This window comes from Wickerhamomyces anomalus, assembly GCF_001661255.1.
Source record: "Wickerhamomyces anomalus NRRL Y-366-8 unplaced genomic scaffold WICANscaffold_1, whole genome shotgun sequence".
NCBI classification, from domain to species: Eukaryota; Fungi; Ascomycota; class Saccharomycetes; order Phaffomycetales; family Wickerhamomycetaceae; genus Hansenula; species Hansenula anomala.
Window position 1 is genome coordinate 2,653,957 of NW_017567110.1, and position 22,686 is coordinate 2,676,642.

At 35.7% G+C, this 22,686-nt stretch overlaps 10 protein-coding genes across 10 annotated transcripts; 6 read left to right on the plus strand and 4 right to left on the minus strand.

The window, feature by feature from the left end:
* The first annotated feature begins 417 nt into the window (after positions 1-417).
* Positions 418-1,846, plus strand: WICANDRAFT_88497 (uncharacterized protein). The gene has a single exon (XM_019186157.1). It carries the CDS (start codon positions 784-786, stop codon positions 1,546-1,548), a length of 765 nt encoding a protein of 254 aa, XP_019041933.1. The 5' UTR covers positions 418-783; the 3' UTR covers positions 1,549-1,846.
* A 438-nt stretch (positions 1,847-2,284) lies between these two features.
* On the plus strand, positions 2,285-3,739 carry WICANDRAFT_76895 (uncharacterized protein; the record flags this gene model as incomplete). The annotated part of the gene is made up of 1 exon (XM_019184461.1): positions 2,285-3,739. The coding sequence occupies one exon, from the start codon at positions 2,285-2,287 to the stop codon at positions 3,737-3,739; it is 1,455 nt and encodes a 484-aa protein (XP_019041934.1).
* A 314-nt stretch (positions 3,740-4,053) lies between these two features.
* WICANDRAFT_26387 (uncharacterized protein) lies at positions 4,054-5,550 on the plus strand (the record flags this gene model as incomplete). The annotated part of the gene is made up of 1 exon (XM_019181256.1): positions 4,054-5,550. One exon carries the CDS (start codon positions 4,054-4,056, stop codon positions 5,548-5,550), a length of 1,497 nt encoding a protein of 498 aa, XP_019041935.1.
* A 1,651-nt stretch (positions 5,551-7,201) lies between these two features.
* GIS3 (Gis3p) lies at positions 7,202-8,338 on the plus strand (the record flags this gene model as incomplete). Its single annotated transcript, XM_019184462.1, has 1 exon — positions 7,202-8,338. One exon carries the CDS (start codon positions 7,202-7,204, stop codon positions 8,336-8,338), a length of 1,137 nt encoding a protein of 378 aa, XP_019041936.1.
* Positions 8,339-8,643: 305 nt separating this feature from the next.
* On the minus strand, positions 8,644-9,188 carry WICANDRAFT_88501 (uncharacterized protein). Its single transcript, XM_019186158.1, is given in 3 exon segments — positions 8,644-8,786; positions 8,803-8,854; positions 8,872-9,188. The coding sequence occupies 1 exon segment, from the start codon at positions 9,108-9,110 to the stop codon at positions 8,907-8,909; it is 204 nt and encodes a 67-aa protein (XP_019041937.1). The 5' UTR covers positions 9,111-9,188; the 3' UTR covers positions 8,644-8,786; positions 8,803-8,854; positions 8,872-8,906.
* Positions 9,189-11,137: 1,949 nt separating this feature from the next.
* Positions 11,138-12,181, plus strand: HRT3 (SCF ubiquitin ligase complex subunit HRT3; the record flags this gene model as incomplete). The annotated part of the gene is made up of 1 exon (XM_019181128.1): positions 11,138-12,181. The coding sequence occupies one exon, from the start codon at positions 11,138-11,140 to the stop codon at positions 12,179-12,181; it is 1,044 nt and encodes a 347-aa protein (XP_019041938.1).
* Positions 12,182-12,443: 262 nt separating this feature from the next.
* Positions 12,444-13,756, minus strand: WICANDRAFT_76900 (uncharacterized protein; the record flags this gene model as incomplete). Its single annotated transcript, XM_019184463.1, has 2 exons — positions 12,444-12,452; positions 12,512-13,756. The coding sequence occupies 2 exons, from the start codon at positions 13,754-13,756 to the stop codon at positions 12,444-12,446; spliced, it is 1,254 nt and encodes a 417-aa protein (XP_019041939.1).
* A 466-nt stretch (positions 13,757-14,222) lies between these two features.
* Positions 14,223-16,382, minus strand: IOC2 (Ioc2p; the record flags this gene model as incomplete). Its single annotated transcript, XM_019185423.1, has 2 exons — positions 14,223-14,257; positions 14,471-16,382. 2 exons carry the CDS (start codon positions 16,380-16,382, stop codon positions 14,223-14,225), a joined length of 1,947 nt encoding a protein of 648 aa, XP_019041940.1.
* A 1,301-nt stretch (positions 16,383-17,683) lies between these two features.
* On the plus strand, positions 17,684-21,415 carry WICANDRAFT_25325 (KIN1/KIN2 family serine/threonine-protein kinase; the record flags this gene model as incomplete). Its single annotated transcript, XM_019181129.1, has 4 exons — positions 17,684-17,959; positions 18,230-20,795; positions 20,835-21,167; positions 21,225-21,415. The coding sequence occupies 4 exons, from the start codon at positions 17,684-17,686 to the stop codon at positions 21,413-21,415; spliced, it is 3,366 nt and encodes a 1,121-aa protein (XP_019041941.1).
* Positions 21,416-21,657: 242 nt separating this feature from the next.
* Positions 21,658-22,653, minus strand: INO2 (Ino2p; the record flags this gene model as incomplete). The annotated part of the gene is made up of 1 exon (XM_019184464.1): positions 21,658-22,653. The coding sequence occupies one exon, from the start codon at positions 22,651-22,653 to the stop codon at positions 21,658-21,660; it is 996 nt and encodes a 331-aa protein (XP_019041942.1).
* Between the last annotated feature and the right edge of the window lie 33 nt (positions 22,654-22,686).

The following is a 22,686-nucleotide window of genomic DNA, read 5'->3' on the forward strand; positions in this document are numbered from 1 at the left end:
GAAACTATACTAGATGTACAAGAATCAAATTCCATTGTTGCTGCTATTTGTCATTGACCTCCAACTAATCAATTTATTCAATCAAAATCTCAAGAAATTTTAGATCAAGTAGAATCAAATCCATCCAGTTGAATCATTTCAAATGAGATTAGTGCAAAACTTTCAAGAAGGAACAGATGTTTGTGGTTTGTACCATCTATTTCAATTATCTACTCCGGGTTACTTTATTAAATCATGCTACAAAAACAATACTTTATTATTACTTTTACTTTTATTCTATTTTATACTATATACTTATTCAATTATTCAATTATTATACATTTACTTGATTTGCTACATTTGCTATAGCGTTCAATTATTAGTATTGATCAGGAATCTACTCTTACAGTAATTGTTAGATCTCCCGTCAAAAGCTACATTTCTTTGGCTGGCTGCTGACACGGCTTGTTTGGCAGGGCTAGCTCTCAGCCAATCAGAGCGCTCACGGCCTTAACGCAAACTCCCTTGACGTTTTTGTCAAGAGCTTAACTATGGGACCGGCTGGGGATTAACATAAAACGGTAGCTGAACACACTTGTCGAAATGAAATTTGACACACACTGAGGCTAAATTTCGTCAAAATGGCAATCGATATAACCAGGGTTAACAGCTTGGAGAAAATGTATAAATACAGCTAACAAGAACCAATTGTTCAAATCCTGGAAACCCATTCTATTGTTCATTACAATCAATTCAATTGATCATACAATTAACAATAAGAAAATACACATCAATACAATTACAATGGCTCCATTAGATATCTCATTAAAAGGTCAAACTGCCATCGTCACTGGTGGTACCAAGAACTTGGGTGCTGAAACTGTCCGTGAATTAGCTAAATTTGGTGCAAACTTGGTTATCCATTATCATTCAGATTCTGAAAAATCCAATGGTGAATCCTTAGTTAAGGAAGTCAAGGAAAAATATGGTGTTGATTCAATCTTGGTTCAAGGTAACTTGGCTGTTGAAAAAGATGCCAAAAAATTGTTTGAAGAAACTAAATCAAAATTTGGTGGTGCTGATATTGCAATCAACAATGCTGGTAAAGTTTTGAAAAAACCAATTGGTGAAATTTCAGAAGCCGACTATGATCAAATGTTTGATATCAACTCCAAGGCTTCATTTTTCTTCTTGAAATATGCTTACCAATATGTTAATGAAAAAGGTAGAATCATCTTTTTAGTTACCAGTTTATTAGCTGCTTATACTCCATTCTATGGTTTATACCAAGGTGCTAAAGCTCCAGTTGAATACTTTGTTAAAGCTGCATCTAAAGAATTACATGACAAGAACATTAGTGTCAATGCAGTTGCTCCAGGTCCTATGGATACTCCATTCTTGTATGGTCAAGAAACCGATGAAAGTGTTGCCTTCTTCAAGACTCAAGCTTTAGAAAACAGATTAACTAAAGTTGAAGATATTGTCCCAATCATTAGATTTTTGGCTACTGAAGGTAAATGGTTGACTGGTCAAACTTTGTATGCTTCAGGTGGTTTCACTGCTCATTGAGCTGGTCTCCCGGTTAACGTTTTGTTATATTTTTATTCCCATTTCTTACGGTTCTTTTTTTTACTGGATAATTAAAGTGCAAAGTATGGCTAATAGTTGAAATATATGAACAGTTTTGCTTTTATATGCTTATCTGGTATAGAGTATCATTCTCGTATGAAGCGTACATGTGGTTCATCATGTATTGCTGTGGGATCTGAGGACCTAGAATCCCAATTATCTCTGTGTTTTTTCTAGATCTTATTGTTGCGCCTCAGCTCGAGAAACACATATAAGCTGAAGAATTTATCAACACCACAACTACCTAGTAAATCGCCTTGTTGATGGGTCCTCATGGATTCTCCGTGTCAACAATACCTGGTAAATCAGATCTATTCATTACTGTGTGCAAAGGTTACTTTTGCTGGCAGCCTTGTTTACTATTTTTGTTTCCATCTTCAACTTTTCGTGATTTGCTAACAATGCACAAAAAAAAAAATCCATGGTGACATAACTTTTTCTTTTTGTTATTTTGGTCCCAAAAACCGTTGACATAAGAATCAGTGCGCTTTAACCAGGCTAATACATTCTGATCTCAGATACTGTGATACGGTACCTTGCTTTAGATCCTGTGTGCAAGCAAGAATAAGAGATGAAAAAAAAAACTGAGATCTCAATGAAGTAGCGTATAAAATGATTTGAGATTCCCGAGTTGCAGAGTAGAATAGCTTGATTTTTGGGCTATAATAGCCAAATAATGCAATCAGAGGAACAATTTGCAACTAGTCTGCAAGAAAATTCATCCATTCAAAGCTCACTTACACAGAAAAAACCTGTTAGTCTTGTGGATAAAGATAAATTAGACCCTTCTTTACGTGCATTTTATAAGAAATATGGTGATGTTGATGTTGAATTTATTGATCCTCCTGTCCAATCACCATGGTTTAGTAAACCTTATGCGTTGAATTATTTCCATAAGGGTAAGCTGTTTAGAACTAGAGGTTTACAAAGGAGTGCTGGTAAATTAGAATTGTTTTTAGATTTGGTTTATGTTGGTATTGCATCAACTTTAGCATCAACTGCATTGAAAGAACCAACAGGAGCTAGTTTTTTGAAATTTGTCTTGTTATACATGCCTGCTATTACGATTTGGTCTGATTTGAAAGATTTTATGAATTACTATTATAATGATGATTTGATACAGAAAATTTACGTGTGTTGGACTGAGTTGTTATTGATAGTTTATGATAATAACTGTGAATTTGCAGATACAAGTACAAAAGCTTTAAGGACGGCAGTTGTTGCTTATTTCTTGTCAAGATTCACATTAGCCATAATGTTGTTATTCTATTCATTTTATATCAAACAACATAGAATACAAATGAGATTATATTGTTTATCATTAGCAATCACTAGTTCATGTTGGTTCTTTATATTTTTGATCAACGATACAAAAGGGAAATGTATCTTTGCTGGACTGATGTACATTTTAGAACATAGTCAGTTTTTGTTAAATGTGAATCCTTGGTTTATCAAAAAATTAGGATTGGAATACACTTCTGCATTGAATATAGAACATGAAGACGCAAGATATCAAGGTTTTTACATTATTGCAATTGGGCAATTCTTGACGACCACAGTGATGAAAAATCCCCTAAGCACGGGCTGGAACCCTAAATTACATAAGGGATTTTCATTATTGTTTGATGCTTTTGTGTTTTTAGGATTGTATTCAAATAAAGACGGATGTATCACTGCTGTTCATGCTTTAAGAAGAAATGCTACAACAGGTGCACTTTATATTTACACTCATATTGTTTTGATTGCTAGTATGCTCCTTTCAGGTAATGCGGGTATTACATTAGCTTCTGAAATAACTACTGATTATCTAGATCCAAGTAAAAGAGGTGTTTTGATATATTTCCATGCTGGAATTTTAGCAGCACTTGGTTCATTGACTTTGTTGTCATTATTGGATAAGGATTTAGATGAACCTGGTCATCATAAAGTTAATAGAATTATAAGGATAAGTGGTAGAATACCTACTGGATTGATAATGTTGGGTATAACTTGGGCTGATCAACTTTTAACAATCAAATCTATCATGTGGTTGGATTGTTTATTCTTGATGTTGTTGTTCATTTACGAATTTCTAGTCATGAATTCATTTGAGTTTCACAACATTAGAGCATCAAAGAGTCAAGAGGTATAGAGGTTTTTATAGAATAGGATATAATTTAATAGATTGGGATATTAGGATAAATCAATTGTAGGGTCTTTTAGTGATTTATGTAATGTGTAACTAATTTGAGTAATCAGTTACTCACGTATTGTTAAATCCGACCGAACAAGCTTTGGCAAACTCAAATTTCATTCCCTGCAGCAATATCAGCATCACTGGAAAGAATAAAAACAACATTTCAAACACAATGACAATAATTATTTTAATATAACTAGGCCATAATGCCACCAAAGAATACCAAACCTTCTTCTGAAATCACAGAACGAAGATTCTCAGATTCAAACATGAGTCCAAGAAACAGTACAAACACAGATGATCAAGCAACGTCAACAGGATATTCAACAAGGGAAGAGAGAACAACTTATGATGAAGAAACACAAGAGTCAAGAGCTCAACAAGCTCCATTATCTGAAGAAGTTGATCCTGAATTAGAAGCTTTTTTCAAAAAATATGGAGAGATTAATATAAGTTATATTGAACCACCACCTCATTCACCATGGTTTACAAGACCTTATGCATTGAATTATTTCCATAAGGGAACTTTATATCGAACTAGACATGAGAGAACATCTGGTAAATTGGAATTGTTTTTAGATTTAGTTTATGTTGGGATTGCTGCAAACTTGGCTTCTAATGCTGTTAGTGGTGCTGATGGTGTTTCATTCTTGAAATTTTTGTTGGTTTTCATACCACCATGGACTATATGGAGTGATTTAAAAGATTTTATGAATTATTACTTCAATGATGATATTATCCAGCGTGGTTATGTTCTTTGGATATTGGCATTGCTGATTACATATGATAACAATTGTGAATTTGTTGATGATTTGGAAGATAATACTGCAATTTTGACTTGTGTTGTTACTTATTTTTTGGCAAGAGTTACACTAAGTGGATTGTTATGGTTTTATTCTTTATATATTCATGAACATAGAACACAGATGAGGCTATATGGGACGTCATTGGTCATTACAAGCTCTTGTTGGTTTTTCATCTTGTTGATCAAGACAAATTGGGGGAGATGTATCTTTGCAGCTTTGATGTTTATTTTAGAACAGACTATATTTTGTTTGAGTGTTCATCCATGGACCAAGAAGAAACTAGGATTGGAGTATTCAACAGCTTTAAACATTGAGCATGAAGATGAAAGATTTCAAGGTTTTGTTATTATTGCAATTGGTGAATTTTTATACAGCTTAGTTGCTGATAGTCCATTAAAATTTGGGTGGAACGGTAAATTAGCTAAAGGGTTCGCATTGTTGATTGATGCATTCATCTTCTTAGGGATTTATCTACACAAGGATGGTTGCTTAAAAGCTACCCATGCTCTAAGAAGAAGTGCTTTCACCGCTATCTTATATATCTATTTACACTTCCCCTTGATTGCGAGTTTATTAATTGTTGGTGACGCTGGTGTCGATTTATCCAAGATAAAGAATGATTATATCGAGGGAGAGGAAGAATTGGGTGTCTTGTTCTTTTTCCATACTGGTATTTTGGTTGCATTAGTTTCATTAACTTGTTTAGCCTCATTGGATCAAGATAGAGATGACCATTCAGACCATTACGTTCCAAGATTTGGAAGAATCTCACTTAGAATTCCAATTGGGATTTTAATATTTGGACTAACTTGGGCTCATGATAAGTTAACTATTGTTCAAATTTTGTGGATGGATTGTGTTTTCTTGACTTTGTTATATTTCTTTGAGTTCACTGTTATGAATCCATTCAATTTCAACATCAAAAGTCATATGGGATTGGTTAATGTTCAGGAAGCTTGAATTCTTGAAGGGTTTCAATTAAATGAGAGACGATAACGTTAATACATCGAGTTTTGAGGTCGTAGTTTATATTTCGCGAACACGTTTTGTTTCTTGAGTGATAGGCGCACTCATAATCAACTTCACGCTGAAGTCCGCCTCACTGAATAAAGAGACAATTGCCTTTCCAAGGTCTAATTTCTTGATGAACACTTTAACCATTAACCATCAAGAAGATACGAAACCATTATACTTTGACCAATCTTACAATACCTTCGAACCCCAGTGCTATTTTCTGTATTTGAATATCTATGACGCGTCTCAAAGTCGAGACGTTTTATTTTTCATGTATATTCGCGGAGAATTTCTGATCGCTAAAGCTGGCCATAAAGACCTATCTTCATGAACCATGAATATTCTTGATAGGCTTTAGGTATGGTTTCAGGATTGAGGTAGAGGTAAATTGAAGAGTGAACTCATCATCTCATTGGCTATTAATAGATGTATCGATAAATTATGGTTAAAGTTGAAGAATCGTGTGAAGTATATTGAGCCCAGTTTTTCAAATCTGCCAGATTTTTTTTAGTGAGACCGTCGTTCCACGGAATTTACCAGTATAGGAAGTTACAAGGTTGACGAGAACGTTACCGTGATAGAAATTTGCTACCGTTTCATTGGTGCTATTGTTGATGAAGCAAAAGAGAGCTTGGTTAGGTAAAAGTATGTCAGATTCCCATATGAACTAGAAGCGTCATTTTACAAAGATTTTTTTTTTGGTGCCACGTTACGGCAAACGACAAGGTACTTTACCTAGCTTTTGGGCTCTGGTTCAAGCTTTCTTCAGCCGACTTAAAGTCCATATGGCACCAGTGAAAGGGAAGGCAAAGTTAAGCAGAATATTCTATGTTCTATGTCCTACGTGTTCATTAGTAAAATTGTCGAACATCTGAACATCTAAAGCTATGTTGCAACAGTAGTGTGGTTCAGCCTATGAAGTGAAAGGAATTTGAAACTCACCAAAATAATTTACTGGACGGGTAGAACATCCGGCTATGGCTCCCCCAGTGTAGGCAGGTTCTGGCCTAGAGGTTTCAAGGGCAGCCTGACGTTGCTCTGCCTAGAGTTTGGGCAAGTCCTCCTTCTAGAAGAGAAAATCCCAGTAAGGGCACGAAGGGAAGTGAGGCACACCCAGACACCACACATATTGAATGTTCCAAATTTCTTTTTGGAGTCGTTTGAGCTTAAGCGCCTGAACTCCCGCTTTAGGCATTTGAAATTGTGAAACTAGTGAATTAATCCATAACTTGTATGGAATTTAACCCTTTGAACAGAGGATTTGAATATAAGATAGGTAGTGTATGTGGTATGGTATTAATAGCGTATAGCAAGGGCCTTGTATGTCCAATTGCTAGGGTGTGTAGTTGCTGAGTCTGGCTCAGTTCTGGCTCAGTTCTCCAACGCAGAGGAGCCGTTGGGAGGAAATAAATTCCGTCTCTGTTGGAAATGTACATAAGCCTGGGAGTGCACCGACAGAGCCCTTGACTAATTCGGTGCTTTCCCTTTCCAGAGAGTCATCACCATCAAGAGATATCTATAAAACTATCCACTTCACCACATCTTGAGCTAGTATCAGTGGCACCGTACTGTTGAACTGGTTAATGCTACAAACATCATGGCAACTACACTCATGTCTCCTCACGTATGGCCATCAAGCGCCATACCCATTCCAAAGCCTTCAAGGCTAAGGCTAGATAACGATGGTGACAACAAGAACAACAACGCCAAACAAAGCAATAGTAATCTAAGTCAGCCTGGATACCCAACAACACCTTCATTACAATCCATAATTGATCAAAAGAAGTTCTCAAATGGCTCTATCAAATCAAATGTTTCATCAAATTCAGTACCTTCCCTAATATCAACAAGTTCAAGTTACGAGTCTTGTGATTCTCATCCTTTAGATTCATTCAACACTTGGGATGACATAGATGAAAACTTCTTTTGTCAAAATGACACTAGTTTCAATGATGACTATGATAACAATTATACTTTCCAACCTTTATCTCCAATTGAACCTGTTCAACAACAAAAACACATTACTAAAAAGGCAAGCTTTGTTTCAAATTTGTCATCTTCAATCAAATCATTTGCAAATTCAACAAGACATAACAATGATATACTATTTGACATTCAACCTCGCTTAACTGATGATAAATTACCAAAAAACATCATCCAGAAGCATAGAGATACTGAATTACAAACTTTTAAAGTTACTTCAAAAAATTCATCATTACCAACATCATCATCATCAACTTCAACCCCATCTATATCTATTTTAAGAAACCGTGAACCAAGAATCAATTCACAATTCCTAAGACTATATTCATATGAATCAAATTCACGTAAAAAGGGTATATTACCAGAAGTTACACACTTGGATGAAGAAGATTATTTACAAAGACAACAATCATCATCACCAATAAGTAATTCATTAGATCCAAATCGTGATTTTGCAATGATGGTTCGTCAAAGATTATGGCAATGTGTTGTTTTACCACCAAGGGAAGATTTAAATCTATCTTCAAACCCTGAATACGTTTATGCTGGTGAATCTGTTGATGAAAATAATGATGACCAAGAAGAATTTGTTTCTTTGATTAGAAAAAAAGGTAATGTTAAACCTTGGATTAAATTAGAGGATGAAGAAATCTCCAAGATGAAGGTGTTAAGACCTTGTGGAGTGCTGAATAATGATACCCAATTTACTGTTAAAGGTTGGTGTAATGAAAGATGGTTACCTCGTAGTTGAAATGAGGTACAGAAGGGAAAAGAAGAAAGATGTGGTATTTTTTAATGACTATAATATTCTAAATGATTTTAATGGGATTTTTTTTTAATTATAACGGATGGTGTGCTTTACTTATTTAATTTTACAAGGCGTTTTTTATGGATTTTTTTTTTGGACGGAGGCTGCTTTTTATTTGCTTTATAAACTATATAGGGATCTAGATAATATTTTAATGGCTAATAGCTTTTATTAACTTGATCAAGCTGTAGACCATGTTCATTATCATATCGATGACTTTGCAATTTTGCAACCATCAGATCAGGTAGCAAGCGGAATTGGATCACGAGTTGCTAACGTTCAACAACAACAAAAACAAGAAAATACTATACTGTAGCAAAATCACAGATGATTTCATTATCGCTGTCACACCTCATGAAGGACCCGCCTTTTTCTGAAAGTGTCACTTTTTTCGATTTCATTGTTCAAAAAGAAAAGGATACCAATTGGATCAATACACACGACAAACTACTACAATATATTAATAGTCAAAAAACTTAAACAATCCTCTTACAAAAATGAAGGCCATACATCACAGCTCAATTATTTTCCCACTGGCAATTATCTCACTCAGATCCTCTGTGTCCGATTTTTTGATCGAATCTGGAACACCATCTCCAAAATTACGTGTGGCTAAAATTGAGACTTCACCATCATTAACAATAACGCTTTCGTGATACCCAGCAAAGTCACCAAGACCAATACCATATTGATGAAGAGACTTCAGTCTATTCATTGCTTCACGCAAAATATCCGACTTGGTCAAGATGGGTAAGCTTTTGGTAAATTCCTTATTTCCTTTGGGTTTCTTGATTTCCATGGCTATGTAATTACCAATTCCAACCAAGTTTGAATTCTCATCTCTGATTCGAATAAACCCTGTATTCCATAGCCTGAGCTGAGACAGATCCACATTGATTCTTTTCTCTTTTGCTTCCAGCTTTTCCATCTGTTTGACTTCGAAAAGATACAAATCCTCCAAAATCTCTTGATTGACAATTGGATCATCATTTAATGTAAAGGTGATTGGCTCATACCATTTTAATAAAACTTCATCATCACCATCATTACCATTATCAAATCGACCATTTGTTGAGAAATTTCTCTTTTTCAACTTTATGTATTTCACATTCTTATTCATATTTGTGAGCTCTTGCTGGATGCTTTTCTCTACTTGGGAATCAAGCCTGACATCAATCATTGAATTGTCTAAATCTTTATGATCATTTTGATACTGAATCAAAAAACGTTCTCTTAGCAATTGGCACTGCTTTTGTTGAGTTGTTTTGCATTTTACAATAAACTTTGATCTTGATTCTAAATTTTTCTTTACCATCTTGTGTTTTTCTTCTTTAGTTGTGTGGATTAAAAGTTTTGACAAAAAGTAAATCATCGTTGCCTTCACGGTATGATATGGATCATTATGATCTAGAACTTTCATCTTGAGAGACACTTTGCAAGTATCCTTACTATCAGAGCGACTTTTGTCCCAGTCAATCTCAAAAATGAAAGTTGTTCCAAATGAAGTTAAAAATCCTAAATTGGAGTTACTGGCAACCATGGAATGAATGGTTTTTTTAACTCCTTGAATATTCAAAATATCTTCACTTTTCATACTTTTGATTATTTGAGCTTTTGGAAGAGCTTTTACAATTTCTGTAATGCAAAATATTCGGCTTTTTTGGTCTTCGATGATGATATCAGGCACTTTCCTTCCCGGTGCTAAATATCTTTCCAGCGATACACAGATGTTTGAACCATAAACAATATTTATTGCTTCAAGAACTGGACTAAGCACATAGCTCAGGTAAATATATTGAATATCACGTTCTGTTTCTGGTTGAGCTATCCCTGAACAATTTATATCACGCCGGGAAAGACGTAAAAAATTATAAATTTCATCAGCTGAAGTAGCATCAGCAAGTTTTTTTGATAATTCATTGTATTCTTTCACAATACCATCATCTATCTCGCTATCATCAAAACCATGCAAGTCAAGTTCTTCTATCCATTTGAATTTTACACCTTCCTCAATTGACAGCAGTTGATTAGTTGAATTGTAATATGGAAAGTTCTTCCATTCATGATTGCAAGGGGAAGGTAAACACATGAAGATTTTGGCCTCAAGATTTTCATGGCTGAAAATTGCACTTGATGTATCACCATAGAATATTTTTTCCATTCGTTTATGGATGAAGTCAGTTAAACCTCCAAGAGTTGGTTTCCCATTACTCTTGAGATAAAAGTCATAATGAAGTTTTGGAGGTGTTCCGTCTTGCTCTGATTTTAGATGTGATTGAGAAATGTACCTTTTCTCATTATTGTTGAAGGGATTTGAAGAAATTGAGCTAGCTGAAGAAGATGATAACCTGTAGCTTGTCCCAATAGCTTTGAAATTGCTGAATGGTTTTAGTGCACCGTTCTTACTTGTAAGCAATTGTTTAGTGGAGCTTAAAGACCCTAATTTAGAGATGCTTTTATAGCCTCTAATGAACATCATGTATGGTGGGCAGTAATATAGTTCAAAGTTTTTAATTGGGTTGAAAGTACTACTGGGTGTATAATTGATTGACCTATGAATGAAATGAGCGAGCAAAAAAGTATAGCTCATTACTGACACGTATAGAATTGTCAGATTTCATCTTAATAATCAAAAACTCGATTACTATACAATCTTTTACACTTTCAAACCATTAAACTACTGAAAGCCAGTTGAATCATATCATTCATGAATTATCCACTTATATAGAACCAATAAACACAATGGAAATATCAACTGAACAGCGCGCTTTAGAGGTTTATGAAAAAGGAGTTGCAAAAGAATCATTAGGGAGTCTGGGTGACGCAATACGATATTATTCAAGTGCTTTAAAGATTCATAAAGATGTGGAAAAACTTTATAGAAAGAAACTACATGATGAATATCAAAAGGAATTGAATGACAGAATAGCTGAAACTCCAGCTCCGTTGTTAGATAGTTTAGCTGCGTTGAAATTATCTGAGAATACCAATGATGAGGTTGCTGATGATGATAATAAAGGAGATAGAGAAGAGGAAGAATTAATAGAGCCCTGTTATTTGTTAAATATATTAACTGATGATATATTGCTGGAAATCATCACAATATTGATAAGAATTGATCCTCATTCAAATTTCAAATTAGCATCAACATGTCATAGATTAGGCAAATTATGTTTTGGTACAGTAGCATTTAGAACTATATCAAAATTAGTTTATCCACATCAAGTTTACTCATCAAGTTCAATTCAACTAAATAACATTACAAAAGATCAAGAAGAAATGGTAAAAAATTGGGATTTCAACTGGCCTTCAATGCTAAATGATCGTCCTTTTTTGAAATATCACGGGACTTATATATCGAAGGTTTCATATATTTCTGAAGGTGCTGCGGATTATAGTTTCTATGCTCCTGTTAAGCTGGTGACTTATTTTAGATATCTAAGATTCCATCCTGATGGAACTGTTTTAAAATTGACTACAACTGATGATCCAAATGTTATTATACCACAATTTAAAAAAGAAAATGTTGGTTCATGGAAAAGTGCAACTATTGCGAGATTTTATTTAGAAATGGATGGTCAAGTGATTATTGAATCTAAAACTGAATTATACAAATTTGTGGAAGAGCTACAAATTTCTAGCTTGGGGTATAGGAAATTTCATAGATTGAATTGGATAACAAGTTTCACAGTGAATAAAGAAGGTGAACGTGGTTATTTCAGCTTGAAAAAGGAGAAACCATTTAATTTTTCAAGTGTCAAGTCTTACATGGTAGATTATGAATAAAAATCTATTAAGAAGCAAAAACTGAGAGGGTATACAAAACAAAACTTATCCAATAAGTCAAACATATAAAGCCAAAAAAAAAGCAAAATCCAAACAAACACACATATCCAAGTAATCCATCACATTTCAATTATTATTATCATTACCATCATCCTTGAAAACAGGTATCTTTTCACCAGAATAAATGTGCTCATTAGTTCTCATGGAGAATAATGGCGGACCCAATGATGTCGTATGTACTCTCTCTCCGTATCTTCTTCTTTTAGCACCACTTTTGGAGTTAGAACCATGTTTGATGTTATAATCCCTGATTTTCAAAACTTCACTTACTATATGGTCATCTTGTTCGAATTCATCTTCATCTTGCTGAGGAGATTGCGCATAAGCAGGATATCTTGAAGATTGTTCCAAGACTTCAGGATCAACTCTACTTGCTGAAAACATTTGTAAATTGAAAGCATTTGGAAAAACACGACCATCTTCTGTAGTTGTTGTTCCTATTGGTGTAGTCTTGACAAAATCTCTGAATGTATATCTCTTTGGAGGTGGAGGTGTAGTTGATGCTTCATCTGGAAGCGAGCTTGACGCTCCTGGATTCTCAAACGCACTTGGTGGAGCATCAAAGATTCTGCTAGGTGGTGGATCAGTCACTGAAGACACACCAGCTATATCATTCTCTTTTTGAACTTCCTCCTCTACTGGAACTTCATCTTCTGTAAGTGTGGTATCTTCTGCGATTTGACTTTCTTGCTTTTCTTGTTCCTCAACTTGATCATTAGTTTCATCAGCTTGGTCATAATCATCATCTTCAAGCTCAACTTTCTTTACGTATCTTCTTCTAAATGGGACAGCTCTCACTGGTTTTCTTTTCTTTGTTGAGAGTCTTGTCGCATTCTCAAAATCACTAACAAGTAAAGTTCCTTCCCCTTCCTCCTTTTCTGTCTTAACTAATAAATAAACCTCATCTAAAACTTTCAACCTATGCTTATCCAAACTTGGAACCCTATTTGTAGCATCTCTTAATTTTCTAACATCAGTATCTTCATGACGTGCAATACCAACCAATAAATCAATTCTTTCACTCTTAACCAAATGATCAGGCTCACAATGACGAATATGAGAAGGCCACCATGGTGGTCTTGAATCATTTCCTCTATTATATGGAAAGTTGGTTTGTTTCTTAGGCTCAATGGCTTTGATCCAGGCCTTTGCTATTGTCTTACAAGCCAATTGCTGCATTTCACGAAAACATGCTCTTAGATGGTTCATGACTTCTCTCTTGGAAGATAAGTGTAGCTCAAAAGTTGGTGATTCTAAAGCCCTAACCAGTGGAATTAGTCCTTTTTCTTGTGTTTCTTGTTTAGGAGTATCAACGTTATTGTTTAATGAAGCAGGTGATTGAGAGTTTGCTGGATCTGTCTGATCCTGAGTGAATAGATCAATATAAGATTTAAAGTCATCTGAGGAGTGGAACTTAACTAAACCATTGGGGAAACTTAGTAATAAGGCAAAACTCCCATCTTCTTGAACAAATTTCGTTAATGCTTCAATAATCTCATCTTCTAATTGGTTCATGGTTGAAGAGCTAGGAAAGGCTGAATCAGATGTACTTGTATAAATATTTGAAGAGATTTTCAAATGCTCTTTGTTTACTAGAATCAAACAAATGGATGTTGATATAAGAAAAACTGACAAGTATCATCAAGGGAAAAGCACATTTAAAAAAACTTTTTTGAACTTTGCTTTCAATAAAATTGTTTTGATTCTAACTTGATGTAGTTTTTAACATGATGTTTAGTATGTGAAACCTTCATACTTTGATAGCTTTAGGAAAGTTTTATATTGGTTTTAGGTGAGATGTCACATTTTATCACAGATCATGAAAATCAAAAGAGTTTCAAGAGTAGAGTAGCAGCTGTAGGCCCACAGATTATTGAGTGTAGCCACCTGGAGGACCAATTCAACGATACCCAATCATGAATGAAACAGATTATGGTTGGATATGATTCAGTGCTCCTTCAGAAAGATTTATGGTACTTGTTTACGTTTCAAAAATCGTTTCAAGATTGTTTTGACCTGTTGAAATGACAGATTTATAAGAATCGGAAATTCACGCCTTGAAAATCTACCAAAGAAAAATGAGTACACGCAGATACTTCTTTTATTGATTAAATTGATTAAAAGTAAATAAATTATAAGATCAACCCAGAATGTTTTGAATAGAGAAAGAGCGAGATGGCGACTCATTTTGTTTTGAAGGAGAACCATTACCATTTTGTTGTTGTTGACCGATAGGTGATTGCTTAGCTGGTGAAACAGGTTGAGGAATTGGAATTGATGGTCTTGCTTGTAGCTGAGGAATTGGGGCAGGTGATTGTTGCTCGAAAGCAGTTTGTTGTCCTTGTAGTGGGGCACTAAATTGATTTGGTTGAGGCTGTAAGTTTGGTTGTTGTATTCCCCCATTTGTAGGGTGCCCATTCGATTGAAATGAGTTATTGAAAACTGGAGTCTGTTGGTTGTAGACATGGAACGAGCCCATAGATGGTAGTTGTTGTGGGTATTGGTGGTCCACTGGTTGTTGTGCAGGTTGTGCAGACTGAACTGGCTGAATCGGTTGAGGAGATTCAATAGGACCAGGTGTGAGGTTAATACTGGTCTCCCTCATTCTTTCCCTTTCCAAAGTTCTTCTCTCCCTTTCTTTCTCTAATTCTTCTTTTCTTATTCTTTCCTCTTCCTCTAATCTAGCCTTTTCTTCTAATTCTCTTTGCTTCGATAACTCTCTTTGTCTTTGTTTTTCCTCTAGCTCCTTCTCTCTTTGTATTTTTTCGTCTTCCAATTTCTTCTCCACTTCTAATTCTAAATCTTGTTTACACCAATTACAAATGAAAACTTCATTTGAGTTTCTGATTAATTCCTGTTGAACAACACGATCTTGACATTTCAAGTGTTGCCATCTTAAGCATCTTTCACATGAAATCAATTTACCACCATCGTCATAGTTCAACTCTCTAACACCACAATAACATTCGAATAACCAATTATCATCACCCAACTCTAACTCTTTAGGTGGAACACCTGGTGTGTAGCCAGAATCAAAGACTGTTGTTCTTCTACTGGAACTTGAGTGGCGTAATCTTTCTTCAAATTCTCTTTTAATTAGGTTTTCTTTAGATTTTAACTTTCTTGCCGCTTTGATACGAGCCTGTTCTTGTCTTCTGAGCTCTTCCTCGGCTTCTTGCTTTTCCTTTTCAATACGCATTTGCTCCTCTCTCTCTTGTAATCTTGAAGAACGTTTTCTGTTGTTAACCATTTCATGCAATTGTTGTTCTCTTTTTCTTTTGATAACCTTCTTTCTTCTATTTAGATCATCTTCTGCAATTATATTGATATGTTGCTTGATGTTATTGAACAATGGTTTCATTTTTTTATCTTTTGCAATTGAAACCAAGAAGTCGTGAATTTGATAAATACCATTTGCAACACATTCCCACTCAAAATTTGGTTCAATATCAGCAAATTCAACTTCTGGATCAATTTTTTTAGCATACTTGAACTTTCTCGGTATGGCTAACTTTGGAAATTTGTTAATTTTTCTCGAATAAATTCTATTGTCACTCAACAAGAAGTAACTTCCTTCACCATCATCAAAGATTGGTTCCATTCTTAATTCATTTTCCTTTTCATATTTCTCAACTTGCTTTCTAAAATTGTCGGTATATTGTAATTGAAAAACTAATTGGTACAACACATCAAATTTATCAACTAGTGACAATGAATCAAAATCCACTGGATCATCTTCAGTTCCTAAAACAGTTGTAGTATCACCAAGGACGTATCTTGCTTTGAAACTGAAATCTTCCACGGTTACTTTAGCACCAAGCAAGACGGAAACCAAGTTTGTCGTGATTTTGTTCAATAAAGCAGGCTCAGTGAGACCAACCAATTCTTCCTCCAAGATATCAACAGAGAATGGTTCACCACTCAATCTGATTGCACCACGAAATAGATACAACCATTGTAAAACAACCGCATACTTCCAATCGTTTCTCAAATCATTCAACTGTTGTTGGTAGTTTTCCGCCTCGATAATTAGTTGAAAAGGAGTTTTTTGAAGTTGCAATTTGATATCTTCTTCAATGTATGTGAGCTTATTAGCTGGATGATGCTCGCTGACAGGAGTCCCTGTTTTGGATCTTGACATTATTGAATAATTTTCTTCTACCAACTATTGGGAATACAGTGCCTGAATATTGGTTTAAGGATGATGTTTATCCCAATCTTTTTCAAATCTGATTGATGTGGTAAACACGATGTTGTTATGTTCAGGCTTTTCTAATTACTGAAAGTCTCGACACGATCAAAATCCAAAAAAACAAATTGATCAAGAAAACTTCACCACGTCGCGAACGCGTCCTGGAACAAAATACAAATTGTGCAACAGGCATTCGCGAAATACATAGGGTAAACTCCCGGTAGAAGTACAGTTAGTACAACTCATGTAATCGATTTTACTTGAGTTGGACTGGAATTATGCTCCAATAATGACTGACCGTCTAAGGGTATTGTGTATCAGTAATGGTATTTGTTCTGATACACATCATTTGTTGCAGTAGGTGTCATTTGTACGTATGACGTGCTTGTAGAAAAATCATGTTAAGAATCAAAATACATCAAGCTTTGACGACTGATACTCCAATGTTTGATTCAATATAAAGCTTTTGTCAAAGTTAATACCTGTAACTTACCTATGTAGACTCAATGTTTTCCCCTAGCTATCTCACATCAGTAGATAAATCGAGATCTCTTCTGTTGATGGAATTTGATGCTGTCAAAATTACGTCTGAATTTCATCTGGTGGACTCAAGGCTGGCTGTTCATTTGTTTTAGGCAGACGATTGGAATTGTGTAGGCTAGTGCGTAGGGTAAACTTCGCCTGGAGCCCAGGCACGCCCCGCCTAGCACTGGTTCGCGAATTTCGCCCTTGAATCATCAAAAAAAAACGAAATGCTTTAACACCTATCAACGGTGAAAGGTCTACATTCATCAGAACTAAACACTTTTGTTAACGCTACTTTCCAAAAGACCTGGCTGTGATATCAATTGGTAGCATCTAAGGCCCCACCAATAGAATAGCATTTCGTTGACTTTGACAACGTTTTTTTTTTACAACATCGTGTCACTGATCAATCTAGAAAAGGGTCAAAAGCTACTGCCCTTGGTTTAGCAATAAAGACACATCGGTTACTTATCAACAACAAAGGGAGGTTTGGACACCAATTTTTCACAAGGACCACAAATAAAGATATTTAGAACTCCATAAAGGCTCAGATTCTGTGAAAGTCATCGCATCGCGTCCTGTCATCTTCATCTTCATCTACTATTTTTGAACAAGGCTTGCCAACGTTACACAAACACAGAAACCATCTCCCAGGGCGTCAACTAGAAAGAATTTCAAAATAGACACACCTACATTATCATCATTGAATCAACCATTGCCCACATATGTCAGATCAGGATCCAGATTATCATATAAATCCAAACTATCAAAAGTCAAATCTGTTACCGAAGGTAAGGCCCAGTACTGCAGGCACACCAACTTCATCAGGTATTAAGAAACCACCAACTGCTGTTCCTGCTACTCCAAGAATGTTAAGAAATACTAGTGGACATCAAATCCTGCAAGCAGGTACCACTCCTCAGAGGTCAAGCTCAACTCATAGACCTTCTGGTTATTCAACGCCTTCTGGACCTACTTCTTTGAACAATGATAATACAAAGGTTCCATTTGCTGCTTCACCGTTAAATAGCAAAAACTCATCAGCCCAATACCAACCAAGTCCAAATAATCATACTCAACTTCCACCACTAGACACTAGAGCTACTGATAGACAAGCTTCAGGGAACACTACACCAACAAGATTATTGCCTCCTGTTAGCGTTGATCAACAACAATTGCAACAGCAACAGCAGCAGCAAACCAAACCATCTTCAAGATCCAATGATCAACCACATAGAACCTCTTCAACCCATCATTCTAAGAAACCGCAGCAAACTCAATTTCATCGTCGTTCAATTGGCGAATGGGATTTCATGAAAACTATCGGTGCAGGTTCTATGGGAAAAGTTAAATTGGCAAGACACAGAAGAACAAATGAAATTTGTGCAATTAAAATTATTCCTAGAGCTGCTAGACTGTATGCTAGAAATCATGCAAATGATCCTCCGCCAGTCGATCAGAAAGAATTAGAAAAGAGACAAAAGGAGTACGAAAAAGAAATTGCAAGAGATAAAAGAACAATAAGAGAAGCTTCTTTGGGTAAAATACTATATCATCCTTTCATTTGTCGGTTATTTGAAGTCATAACAATGTCAAATCATTATTATATGTTGTTTGAATATGTGTCTGGTGGTCAAATGTTAGATTATATTGTGAGTCATGGTTCTTTGAAAGAACGTCATGCTAGAAAGTTTGTTAGAGGTATTGCATCCGCGTTGGATTACTTGCACAGAAACAACGTTGTTCACAGAGATTTAAAGATTGAAAATATTATGATTTCTAATACTGGTGATATCAAGATCATCGATTTTGGGTTGTCAAATTTTTATTCCAATGATGCATTGTTGAAAACATATTGTGGTTCTTTATACTTTGCTGCCCCTGAGCTATTATCTGCACATCCTTATATTGGACCTGAAGTTGATGTTTGGTCTTTTGGTGTTGTTTTGTATGTTCTGGTATGTGGTAAAGTTCCTTTTGATGATCAAGATGTTTCTGTTCTACATGAAAAAATCAAGAAGGGTAAAGTTGATTATCCTGATTTTCTTTCTAATGAGGTTGTCTCATTACTTTCAAGAATGTTGGTGGTCAATCCTAATAAGAGAGCTGGTCTCGCAGAAGTTATGTCACATCCTTGGATGACCAGAGGTTATGAAGGCCCTCCAACCTCATTTGTTCCACACAGAATCCCTTTGACCTTACCATTAGATCAAGCCACAATAACAGAAATGGCTAATTTGGAGTTTGGTCAAAATGAAGACCAGATTCGCAATGATATTACTCAGGTTGTTTCTTCCAAGTTATATCAAGATGCATCTGAAAATTGGTATAGAAATCAAAGAGCAGAAGAAAATGTTCATGGTGGCCAGATTGATCCAACAACTGGTTTTCATCCATTAGTCTCTATTTATTACTTGGTTGAAGAGATGTTGAAACGTAAGAAGGCTAAACAATCAATTGTGGATGTTCCACAAGCTGTAAAAGAACAACCAAAGGAAATCACACCTGATACAGCTGCCGGAGCTCCAACTCAAGAAAAACCAAAAGTCAAAATTGAAACGCCATCTCAACCACCTGTTATTTCATTCCCTGAAGCTGCACATACATCACCAAGAGCTACATCACCTCCAGGATTTCCTGATAGACAACAACAACTTCCATCAACATCACATGCCACAGGTAATGATGATTTCTTATTGACTCAACAGCAAAAGCATCCAAAGAGTGCTGCAGTCACAGATGAGCACAGTAAGGGTTTCAACTCAATATTGAGAAAATTCAGTCAAAGAAGGGCACATTCTCAAAGAAGACCACCTCCTTCTCATGAACCAACACCAGCTGTTTCAAGTGTGGAAGACCCATTGTATCATTCAACTGGATTCAATCACAACGGCAATAATGGTGCTGTGCCAATGGAAACGACAGATAATGGCGTGAAGTATGATCCAAAACATTTGATGTCACCTCAACAAGATGCTTTAGTTCGTCGTGTTGGTAGTTTGAAATTAACAAAGAAATCACCATTTGATACACCAGAAAAACCAACAGTTACTGATAATAGCTTGAGTGCTCCAACTAACAAGGTTAATAAAAGCCATAATAGAACTGTTTCTGCTTATGCAGGTCCTGCTGAGGCTTTGTCTTCTGGTGATGCTAAGGTTGCTCCAGGTGCTAATGCCTCCAAACTTCCTGCTACTGCTACTAAGAAATTTCATCCATCTGCTAGAGCTAAATCTGTCGGACATGCTGCTCGCCGTCACCCTTCAGGTTTTGTACCAAATGAAGGAAGTGAAAACTCAAATGCTTTACCACCATTGCCTACTGATTTGAATGATGATGCATTCTTTGATGACGTTACTTTGGATGACTATTCACCAACAGATAAACCTTCATTGGTCACTTCAAACACCTCGAGTAATCAACAAGGCGGTGCTAGATTGGGTGAATTGGCAAATACTGAATTGAGTGAAACTCAAATATTAGCCGAAGCTGCTAGAGCACCAGAAGGGTCCATGCCATCAATTGAATATCCAAGATCATTGTTCCTCAAAGGGTTCTTCTCAGTTCAAACCACTTCTACGAAACCCCTACCAATTATTCGTGCAAACGTTATTTCTGTATTGACCAAATTAGGTGTTAAATTTACTGAAGTTCGTGGTGGTTTTATTTGTGTTCATACACCTTCAATTGAGCAACCATCCCAAGTCCCAGATGTTCAAATTACAAAACCAGATGATTTTGCTCAAGAAGATCAAAGTTTGAAATCCTCGAAATCATCAAGTGGAGATTCAGCTGCAAATCAAAATCAAGAAACAACAAGGGTTCATAGTCTGGAGCGTAAAGCTACAAATGATGGTAATAATTCATTAGGTGAAGATACTTTTGATCAGCTATCTACTCCGTCATCTAAGGGTGGTCATAGAAGAAAATTCTCTATTGGTGGTAGTATTTTGGGCAGTTATAGACGTAAAAATGGAGGATCTGCTCCTCCAATTCCACCTACTCCAGTTGCTGCTACCAGATATGATTCAAGTCAAATGGCCGCTTCACCAAGTGCTGGCACTAGTAACCAAGGGGCAAGCTCTTCCCATACTGATTATGATTCATCTGCTTCATTAGACTCATTAAATGCAGGTGAAGGTGGTAGTGATATGTTGGTCTCAAGTAGAATTGAACAAAACAAGGCTCGTACACCATCAACAAGTGGAGGTCAATCTGGTCAGGCTATTTTGAATGATAACGCTGACACAAATGCTACAATTACAGAGAAGTCACAACATCAACAACAACATGCATCTTCACAAGCTTCCAAAGCTCGTACTCCTTTGAAATTTGAAATTCATATTGTTAAAGTTCCATTGGTTGGTTTATCAGGTGTTCATTTTAAAAAGGTGTTGGGTAACACATGGATGTACAAGGCATTAGCTGGACAGATTTTGAGTGAGTTAAACTTATAGATTTAGGATCAGTTACATTAAAAAGAAGTTGCTTATTTTTATTTTATCTTTCCATTCGTTTAAATTAGGCTTTTTCAGAGGTCTAATATTACCAATTTTTAATATCTTTAAAAGTAATTTGATTTCAATTACTACTACGTATATACATAGGATGTCATAAATTAGGACAATGTTCATTATTTGTGTTTTAAAATCAGATATACCGTAGGTTTGGTGCTTCAATCATGTTACACCTTATATTATTAGTGCTTATCTAAAAGTTGTTTTAATTCGTTATTTATTTTGAGTAGTCGTTCAATTTCATGTGCTGCTGTTTCTAATACTAGTGACTTTGGTTGTTTTTTATTAGACAAGGGTAATAGCTTGACTAAATCATCAAAAGCATCTTTTATAATACCTCTTCTTCTTTGTTCACTTGAGGTATGATTGAATTTTTTTTCATCATCAGTAAGTAATTTTCTTTTCTTTGTTGGCCTGCTAGTTTCAGACCCTGAAAAAGATGTATTTGATGACGATCTCGTTGGTATAGGTGAGTCTGTAGATATGTTCAGCTCTTTTGGGAAGATGTTAGGGTCTTTTGGAAGGTTGATATTCGTATTGTTGAATGTTATAGATATATCAGTTGCCGTTTCAGGCGATTCTATGAATGCTTTTGAAGTTCCCTCTGATGAAACCTCATCTTCTTGCTTGAAATATTGTTGCTCTTCAGAAATCATTGGATCCGGCCTTAGACTTTCTGATTGTTCCTGCTTGGAACTTTTTGAAACATTTTGTTCATCCATTATACTATCCAGAAATTGTTCAATTGCATGACTTTCATTAACAGACAATAATTCATCATAGTTTGAGAACAAAGGTAGTCCTTCGAGCTCTGTGGGTGGAAAATTTGGAGATGCAGCTTGTAACAGATGTGATAATCCAGGACTTGTGATTTTATAGCCAAATTCTCGTTGATTATGAAGTTCATGAAGTTGATTTGACAATTCACTTTGATAGTTTGTGATTGGGGTTTGTGAGCCTGAAGCTGTTGCAGGAGGTGTCTTAGCAGTGAACATAGCATAAGCAACTTCAAAATCCATGTCGGATAGTTGTAATTTATCCTTTGAAAGATCAAAATCATTAGTGAATGGTGAAGTTTTCACCCAAGATTTGAAGTTTTTGAAATCTGGGGATGATATGCTGAACAGTGGAGGAGTTGAAGGTGCTGATGTTGGGGGTTTGATATCTGACTGATTCATCGTGTAAAAGATTGGATGGCTAGTACGGTACTG